Source organism: Oncorhynchus nerka, linkage group LG15, assembly GCF_034236695.1.
Source record: "Oncorhynchus nerka isolate Pitt River linkage group LG15, Oner_Uvic_2.0, whole genome shotgun sequence".
NCBI classification, from domain to species: domain Eukaryota; kingdom Metazoa; phylum Chordata; class Actinopteri; order Salmoniformes; family Salmonidae; genus Oncorhynchus; species Oncorhynchus nerka.
In genome coordinates this window covers 33519969-33529944 of record NC_088410.1, presented here as the reverse complement: position 1 = coordinate 33529944, position 9976 = coordinate 33519969, and the positions used below count along the sequence as shown (strand labels likewise).

The following is a 9976-nucleotide window of genomic DNA, read 5'->3' as shown; positions in this document are numbered from 1 at the left end:
GAAACAAGAGCCATCTGAAAAGGCCTATTATTATGATAGTCTTTGAATGAAATTTCAAGCAACCCTGCAGGTTATGTGTATCATTTTGGACAACTTGACAATGTAGACATGACTTCGATATGTTTTGTAAAACTGCTACTAGGTTCCAATAGTTCTATGCGGTATGTCTGTCTGTTTGCAGAAGGATTCCACGGAGAATGCAGACCTCAACCAACTAGGCACCATTCACCAAGGAGTAATGTGCCTGGAGATTAAATCTGAGCAACTCGCTCTGGGCAACACCAACAGCGAAGACAACTGTAACAAAGATGTCCTCCTCCTGCAAAGAGTCGGAGAAACAGGAGGCTATGATTTATACCTGGCCCTCGACTGTGTCCAAAGTAATATCATATCACACATTTATATTACAAATGAGCAACAATTATTTTCTTTGGATGTCTGTGGTATGTTTTGTGAAACAGCTACAGTAAAGATTGTCGTTATTCCTACTCTTACAGTGCTCTCGTCTGTCTGTTTTCAGAACACTGAATGCCTGCTGAAGGCCGCAACTCAAGAACTTATGTTAGCGACGGTCTCAGGTCTGTTGTTCTATATTCAAGGCAACACAACCCATCTCTATTAAAGCTCATACAACAGACATGTTTTCAAAAACATTTATTTAGGCAATCTACATCAACATGGCAAATTGTTGCAATACTCAACGGTATTTCATTGTTTATAGAGGACGGAGCTGGAGGCAAATAGCCGAAGAAGCAAAATAACTTCATTAGGAAGATCTTCAGCCGCTTCCGCAGGATCATACCGTGTTCCTCTGGGATCTCCAGAGAGGACGACAACTGAGCTGCCTCCATTGAAAATAACTGTTTTACCAGTTGCTACCACCAACTGTAATATCACCATGGACAATTATATCATTGTATTTAAATAACCCGAAAATAAAAACTCAATTTTGCCGAAAATAAACATTCTGTATGTGCATTTTCATACTATGCTGTTATAAAACATGCACCATTTTTTAAAGACATTTTTAAATCAGAAGAGAGTACCACTTAGACCTTGCGCATTCTGATTTAAGAATGAGATTTACACAAAGACAAAGTCGTAGAGTGTGAGAATAGGGATACGGCCTATGTTCCATATTCATATGTCATGCAGGTCATGCTGTGTGTGTTTGGTTGTTGTGGAGGGCCTTGGAATTGAGGTATTCACTCACTGTGGTTGGTGTTTGAAAATGGTGGGCGTGTTAAACGGAAGCACTGTGTTTCCCTGGGATGTTGGATATGGTTGTGTGTCTGCTGCCACCACATCAGAAATGCTGCTGTCACCAGCAGCACACAGGTCTGGCTTACATGGGTCTGTTTGGCATTTATATTGTACTTGACTTATGGTTATAATTTTGGATATGATTGTAGAATGTAGTGTCAAAAACAACTTAATGATGCTGCTCATGTATACTGAAACGTAAATTGGACATTAAAAGTGATTCAGACCGGAAACGTCACATATTTGTTTAACCATTGATTAGAAAAGACTACAATACAGTCAATACGTTACTCTTGGCGTTAGGCTCTGCTCCTTCGGGGTAGCTCACTGCCAGAGCATGTATAATGATAACATAATAACAAACAGTGAGCCAGGTATGCTATACCAATCTCCCTGACTGGAACAAAAGCAGTGCCCAAACAGGTGGGTGATCAGAAAGCAGACATGCAGGGTGACTACCGCATGTTACAGCATAGCATGTCACCAAGAACACCAGTGCATAGCTTGCGCGCAGCAGAAATCATGAAATGATGTGCATTACCTGGTTAACTAAATAGACCGCCATATTACATTAGAGTGAATCTAATTGGTTCAATATCAGCAGATACAAATACTCTGGTTTCCTGTCTTAACTTTTCTTCGATTGATACTGTACGCAATATAGCTGAACATCACCAATGCATGCCAGATACACATACACAAATACAACATAAACATGACATACACAAGTGGAATATCACATGACTTTCAATGATGTATCAATATTTTGATTAAAATGGAAAATGGTGAGAATATTTTTCTTCCTTTAAAAAAAATACAAACACATTTACATTTATTTAAAGTGAAAATAGCTGTTAGGAAGTTGAAAAATAAGTAAAAAACAGTGACTCATAGTGTAAAACAAATACTACGTCACTTGGTAAAAATAGTTTTTCCAACCACAAGACGCACTCATTACTCCGTACCAGCATGAAAACAATGTACTCAGACCATTATGGTTTAACCTACTAGCTATCTCAACTAAAACAATAGATTACTCAAATGTAATTATAAAAATCACTTATATCCTAATGTACCTGAAAGTTTAGGCAGCTAAAATATTTGTACCTATGATAAAATATAATAAAAATCTTAACAAAATGTTCTCATTTTAACATTGAAGCTCTTTTGACTTTGTGTGCAGACAACATGCACAGGAACAGCTTGATGAGTGGTCCAGTGACCTAAAAACACTAAAACAACAGCAATATAAATCTTATTACCTGATCTATTGAAAAAAGTTATAGGGAGGCCTCCATCGCTATCAACTGTGCACCTTATGGACTAAAACAAGGATATTCAACTGGCGGCAGGGGGCCAGATCTGAACCGTTCAGTAATTTAGCCCCCTGATCAATTCTGAACATTCACAAAAGATCGGCAACAAATTCCGACGTTCAGTGCCAAAATGAAAAGCACTATGGTTGCTTTCTGTTATTTACTGAGATGCTTAGTTGTCAGATGATTTTCAAATGACCAAATTACTTTAAAGAATCTTTCAATAGTTCAAATGATGAGCAAAGCATTGAGCCGGTTTCTTTTCAATGAGGACCACATTGTTTGGTTGCACCTCAACTCACGTTGATCGAGCACTTTCCACTTCTTCCCCAACTACTTTTAGCAACATTTCATTAGAAGAAAAGTGCTTTACTGGTGTGTGTGGGACGCATGTGGAAAATGTCCGGCCCCCCTGCAATGAACTTTTTTTTACATCTGGCCCCCGTAAGAATATAGTTGAATAGAACTGGAATATAACACTGGATGTTCCCTCTTTTGTTGAAATATGAATACTATCCATATAGAGATTTTATTCACACACATAAGCATGGTATGACGCACACACAAACAATTTACCAATAAGACTTGCATTGTGGCTAGAACTGTGAAACACAGCAGAACAGGTTTGTCAATTCTGATGAAGTAAAGAAGCAATATTCAGAGAAAGCATTTGAAGAAGCTACACAGTGGTCCTACTTCCTCCTTTGGTAGACACAGAATAGGGGTACGATTCTACCTGCTGTGTGCCTGGTGGATAAATGTGATTCCGGGCCATGTCTTCATAGACCGAGTCAGGAAAGACCTGTGGTGTGTATCCTCCCTGGTTACAGCACCTCTTCACCTGTGAAAAAGGAATGTTGCTTCATTCATATCTTCTGATGCGCTACAAGAAATCAACTAAATTGTCTAATTCAACCACTTTTTAATTATTCTTGGAAGACATTGACTGGCATTGAAAGGACATTGTGTTTTGAGAGTTTAGAACAAAATGTAGATCTGCGTACTGGTAATATGCATTGAACGTGTTTATTAGGACAGGACAACTTGTTAATAAAGGACAATGTTTTGACAGATATACGTCATTGACCCATCACCTGGGCAACCATCAGCACACTCACCGGTGGAGCGAACCAGACGAGGAAGATGAAGGCACATATCACGGTGGTCAAGATGCTGGTGATGATGACGATGATGATGATCTGATGGCTTTCCACGCCGGATGGGCACGGCTTCTTTTTGGCTGGGTGAAAGGGGGTCAGTGTTACTGCAGTAGCTGTGGGGCATGGCAGCTGGAGGGCATCGTCTATGGAAGACATCACCAGATGGGAAAATCTAATCAGTATGCTGCGGCACTCACACAAAATAACTATCGGAGACAGAATTGTACAAAAGAAAAGCCACTGAAGGACAATTTTTGTCAACTTTTTGGTATCGAGACCTGCAGGCTCTGGTTGTTTAGATTGAAACTAACACTTGAGAGTTGACTAAATTGGTCTGAAACACTGCAGGGACCGCTGCCAGTTCATGAACCAAAGACTGAGAAACACCAGTCTGAATTCTAGATTACACAAATGTTTTCTACATGTGAAATTGACTGTTCATTCATGAGAAGAGTAAAATATACATCTACCATTCACCACGACCAGAGTGGAGCCTCTTCCTTGGTTGATGTCATTTTCATATGTGGTTTCATTGAATTTTGTGTAAACACACCAGTAGACACCTGTGTCCTCTATGGTCAGGTTACTGACGGTGATGGTCAGTTGGTCCACAGGTCCCTCAGTCTTCACTCTGTCCCAGTAGCGTTTCCTGGGGGACAGCTTGGAGTCACGCTGGTAGTAATACAGCACCTCCCTGTCCCTGTCCAGCCCAACATACAGGTACATTCCTTCCTGGTCTTTTAGAGTGGTGGAGCACTTCATGGTAAACTTCTCCCCTGTCTTCACCCAGAGAATGGCTTCTAAAGAAAAGACAGGGAAGAAAGAGGAACCATGGTTGTTAGATTCAAAGATACATATGTACCATACTGAGGACGTAATACAGAATCAACCTTGATTGGCTGGGAAGAAACAGCTTGCCTTACCTGCTGCTGTGGTCAATTCATTGAATGAGAAGTAGAACAACAGCAAACTCCTCAGCAGTGACATCATATCACCACAGCTGGCTGTGTACTGCTGTCTGTCTCTGTCTGTATGTCTCTCTACTTATAAAGAACAGGAAACAGGATACATCTGACATCACAGTCAACCACACCTTCATGTATTACTGCAGTGAATTCCAACCTTTTGTGGTTTCTGTACCACCAACTGAATTTCGCTCTGCCCGGAGTACCCCCGAAGTACCCCCTCGTGCAGTTTACCAGTAGGCCTATGGTCTAATCATGAGTCTTAAGTTCCTGCTGTGTATAGGCCAAGTACCTCCATGGTTCCTAGTACCCCTGGTTAAGAACCACTGAACACTATACACAATCTAATTTAGATTTATTTACTGAATCAAATTCTCTATATATGTTATTATAAATTCAATGGTTTATTGTGTTAGTGTGTTGGACATTAAATATGGTGAGTGGAGAGTTTAGATGGATTGTATTGTTATAGAACCACAACAACATATCCAACTGTAAATGAACTTCACTGCATTCACATTACAACAGGCATGTTAAAAAAGCATATCAAAGTTACATCATGTTGTGTTCATGTTATTCACCTTTCAGATGTCGATTTTTCTCAAGGTTAATCAAACTCAGCTCATAGCTCTTCTCACGCTTTGCATCAGAATTTGAATGTGAGGAGAGAATTCCCTCTAGTGGACATGTTGCTTCTGTTCAGTGTCACATGTCTAACTTCAGTTCAATCAATCCAGGGTTGTATTCACAAGGGATCAAATGAAAGCCGATGTAGAGGGACCACCAGACCATGTCCAATAACAAACTTTTGTTTTCGTTGTCCACTGTGAATTGTTTTGCTACTTCCCTGTACTGTCACCGGGCTAAAAAAAGTACAGTCTTTAGGTACTTTATCCACTTCTATAATACTTAATGATGGGGGGGAAACAACAGACATTCTTTGTACATAAATTACATAAATGTTTCTTGTTATGGGTTTCCTGCTTTTGGTTGCTTGAGTTAAAATGATTAAAACAGTTGAAATCTTAGAACATGAAAGAAGGCAGAATATTCTCTCCAAAAATTATGATTTTACTCTGTTTGAAGATTGTAATAATAAAATACAACAATTGAAATCCTTCCTTTCATTCCTTGAATATGCTATTATATCCACGTATTCTACAGATATTTACTATCCAGACACTGTCCATAATGTCTATACATCACATACAGTACCAGTCAAAAGTTTGGACACACCGACTCATTGTAGGGTTTATATTTATTTGGACTATTTTCTACATTGTACAATAATAGTGATGACATCAAAACTATGAAATAACACATATGGAATGATGTAGTAACCAAAAAGTGCTGATTCTTCAAAGTAGCCACCCTTTGCCTTGATGACAGCTTTGCACACTCTTGGCATTCTCTCAACCAGCTTCGGGGCCGCACTGTAGGACGTGGAAAGCTTTAAGTTCCACGGCGTACACATCACTGACAAAACTGAAATGAATGAAACGCACTAAAAAACACTGTGGCATCAGCATGTGTTATATTCTGATTCTCTGATTCCAGGAGCCTGTCCTGTATGTTGGGAACGAGTGGGAAGCACAGATGGGGTCTGAAATGGGCCAGTGATAAGCCAGTGAGGCAGAGGTATGCTGTGAAACACACAAACACACACACACCACTATGTGTATTAATAGAGCACAGCCTAGAGAGGGCCAGCACATCACAGCCATAGAGAGCAGGAAGGAGAAGGACAAAGGGATGAAGCATAATGGGACAGACAGAGGCCTTAATGGCTAGAGAAGTCCAGGAGGCTCTCCTCTCAGTCTGCATACACACACTGGTCAGAGGGAAGAGAAGAAAAATGCAAAAAGAGACAGAGAAAGATTAAATAAATAAAAGGAGAGAGTCAATAAAAAGGAGAGAAAGGAATAAAGGTGACTGACCTGTACCTCTCCCTGTGTTAAAGTTTAGGCTCTAATGACAGTGCGGCTTGGTTGGGTTGTGTATCGGAGGACGCATGACTTTCAACCTTCGTCTCTCCCGAGCCCGTACGGGAGTTGTAGCGATGAGACAATATAGTAGCTACTAAACAATTGGATACCATGAAATTGGGGAGAAAAAGGGGTAAAATAAAAAATATATATATCTTTTTAAATGGCATGCTGCCTCAAAACTAGAGACATCTGTGGCATTAGTTTGTGACAAAACTGCACGTTAGTGGCCTTTTATTGTCTCCAGCACAAGGTGCACCTGTGTAATGATCATGCTGTTTAATCAGCTTCTTTATGTGCCACACCTGTCAGGTGGATGGATTATCTTGGCAAAGGAGAAATGTTCACTAACAGGGATGTTACCAAATTTGTACACAACATTTTAGATAAATAAGCTTTTTGAGGGTATGGAACAATTCTGGGATATTTTATTTCAGCTCATGAAACATGGGACCAAAGCTTTACAAGTTGCGTTTATATTTTTGTTCAGTAAAGTTGTAGCAATAATGAAACTAATTCAGTGAGGGCATAGACCTAAAAATGTTGGCCTTTGTCTTGCTGAAATGTATTTCCTCCCCAAATACAATGTGTTAATTTCTTTAGGCCACTGACAAAAACTTTAGCTCCAAACTTTTTATTATAGCACATGAAAAATGAGAATTTGATATGGATGAGATTAGTCACTCGCTTAATATTTTATACTTATAGCTTAAGTTTCACATTTCACTTGAAATAGGCAGGTGAGCTCCTATTGTCTGGGCCTTATCTATATCCACACTAGCTCTCAAGAATCAAAGGGGGCATATATATATAGCCTTTTGGGTTGTCAGCTGAAGGTATGGACCACAGTTTGCTCTATGTGAACTACAATCCCAACACTCTGTTTTAACGTTTAGAAACGTTCATAATCCTAGCTTGCAATACGGTTTTGGAAATGTTTGGAACTGAACTTTTATACCAGTGAGTAAGAATATAAGATACTCTTACTGTAAGCAGTTTAGAAAGTTGCACCCAGCTGTAGCAGCCTTCAGCCATGGAATGACACATCCTCTCACCCTGCACTCACATTTCCATTGGACCCTTCCATTCCACATTTCCGGTCAGAAGCAGGTGTTAATCAAAACACAGCTGGCTGCAACTTTGCTATACTGTGTCATGTATACAGTAAGTGTATCTTTTGTGTTTGAAAAATGTTGTCATTCATATTAAAGTTAAGTTACAAATGTTTCCAAACCTGTTTTGCGTGCGAGGCGTATTTGCGATTAGATAGAGGATTTGGGCAGCGTCTAAGAGTCGGGGCATTTCCCTGACAAGGCTAAAGGGGACGTCCAATGACCCAAATGTAGCGCAATTGAATTGGAGTCATGATAATGGCTAAATCCACACTAGCTTTAGGTTAAGACATGATTTGGGCTCCTCTTGTGAAGCCTAAAATAAACTTGCCTTGATGAAATACAGTACTTATTCATTTAATATGGTTAGTTCCAACTCTGACCTTTTAAAACAACAACATTTTGATCCAGGCTGCCCATACTTGGTCTGCAGAGAAGGCTGGTGGACGGAGTAATAGGAGGACGGGCTCATTTTAGTGGCTGGAATGGAGTTTATGGAACAGAGTCAAATGTGGTTTCCATATGTTTGTGTTTGATACGATTCCACTTATTCCCTTCCAAGCATTACAGTTAGCCCATCCTCCTATAGCTCCTCCCACCAGCCTCCTCTGGTAGTCCTTTTTTTTAAAATATGAATGATATTGACCTATTTTTTAAATTTATTTTACCTTTATTTAACCAGGCAAGTCAGTTAAGAACAAATTCTTATTTTCAATGACGGCCTAGGAACAGTGGGTTAACTGCCTGTTCAGGGGCATAATGACAGATTTGTACCTTGTCAGCTCGGGGGTTTGAACTTGCAACCTTCCGGTTACTAGTTCAACGCTCTAACCACTAGGCTCCTGATTGTACAAAACAAAATGCCATACAGGCCTCAAGCAGCCAATCAGATTTGATTAGGCTGCTGGTTTTAAACGTAAAACAGCTGCCGAATGTTTAAAACAAAAGGCTGTGACAAAATATCCACTGGGCACAGACGTCTATTCAACTTTGGTTCAACGTCATTTCATTGAAATAAGTGGAACAACGTTGATTCAATCAGTGTGTGCCCAGTGTGTAGGCTTCTGTTAGCAATTTGTCAGTTGATGACAAGGCATGCATCCATTGGTTAATTCAAGCAACGTCAGAGCGGGGGAATGCGACCATTGGGCTTGTTCGACATTGTTGGCGACTGCCGAAGGACTGATCTACAAATCACCTTGCATCTTAAATAATTACTCATCAATATTTGCAGATCAGTCAGTCAGTCACCATTTACCCACAATGCCTCATGGATTTGATGCTCTCGGACATAGCAAATGGCATCTCCTCATACCCCATATAGGCCTACATTATCATGGTTTTGCTGCCCTCTAGTGAACATGCATTTATCAACTACAGTTTCTGGTACTGTCTGGTCCCATCTTTTCTGGTTTACAAGGGAGAGGCCACAGCAGAGCATCTATCACTGTAAACTTTAAACACATCTTATACCTGTGTGATGAGGCAGCATTAGCCTGGCCTCATCACCATTTTAAAAGGTATTTCATTAAGTTAATATCTAAAATGCTTGAAAGTATATGCATGTGTGGTTTGGATAAAAGTGAACTAGTCCATTGCCATGCATAGCTAGCTGCCGTTTTAGGTGTGCCTGACCTTAATTGTTTGCCACCAAGTTGAATGCTCAGGTTGAAACCAGGTGTGGTGAGCTGTGTAATTAGCAAGCATCTCACGCATGCTTTCAGTCTCTGAGGAGTAGTTTTAATCATGTTCTACTTGATGCAGCTCTATGTCTTTAAAACTAAAGTCTACATGACTAATTATGGTAATTTAAACAAATGAATGTAATTAAGTGAATTTGTGTTTCATAGTATTGCCTTGCCGATCCTGTGGGGAATCCCAGGGTTGAGTTTGGGACCTCCCCCCTCTCTTAACTTGATGAATTAAGTTCACTAATTAGTAAATAACTTCCCTCACCTGGTAGTCTAGTTTTTTTAAAACTGCAGACACTAGGCCTTCCATGGAATGATTTAGGCATAGTCTTAGCTGTAATAGGAACCCTGTTGAGGGGCTGACCTTTAGTCTCACTGCCATTCGTGTGCATTTTTTGTATCCTGAATGTTACTGCTACAGACAACTGTTTTTCAAGTCAAGCCATGTATTATGAAATCTGCAATGAGTTCATTAGTACTGTGT

At 40.0% G+C, this 9976-nt stretch overlaps 1 protein-coding gene across 2 annotated transcripts; it reads right to left on the bottom strand.

Annotated features, from left to right (window-relative positions):
• Positions 1 to 639: 639 nt before the first annotated feature.
• Positions 640 to 7747, bottom strand: LOC115142455 (uncharacterized). Of its 2 annotated transcripts, none has more exons than XM_029681937.2 (5): positions 7677 to 7747; positions 4663 to 4782; positions 4210 to 4539; positions 3698 to 3819; positions 640 to 3420 (listed from the first exon to the last, which is right to left on the bottom strand). In XM_029681937.2, the coding sequence occupies exons 2-5, from the start codon at positions 4727 to 4729 to the stop codon at positions 3259 to 3261; spliced, it is 681 nt and encodes a 226-aa protein (XP_029537797.1). In that variant the 5' UTR covers positions 4730 to 4782; positions 7677 to 7747; the 3' UTR covers positions 640 to 3258. The 2 variants fall into 2 exon arrangements, with proteins under 2 accessions (XP_029537797.1, XP_029537796.1); XM_029681936.2 differs by having other exon boundaries at positions 3698 to 3882; positions 7677 to 7741.
• Between the last annotated feature and the right edge of the window lie 2229 nt (positions 7748 to 9976).

What these genes read in the sequence shown, in the direction of transcription:
- LOC115142455 (XM_029681936.2), bottom strand. Translation starts at nt 4,729, where the DNA reads ATGATGTCACTGCTGAGGAGTTTGCTGTTGTTCTACTTCTCATTCAAT. An exon ending in TGAATTGACCACAGCAGCAG is followed by an intron (nt 4,540 to 4,662) that starts GTAAGGCAAGCT and finishes TCTTTTCTTTAG; the next exon opens with AAGCCATTCTCTGGGTGAAG. An exon ending in TCGTCTGGTTCGCTCCACCG is followed by an intron (nt 3,421 to 3,697) that starts GTGAGTGTGCTG and finishes CCTTTTTCACAG; the next exon opens with GTGAAGAGGTGCTGTAACCA.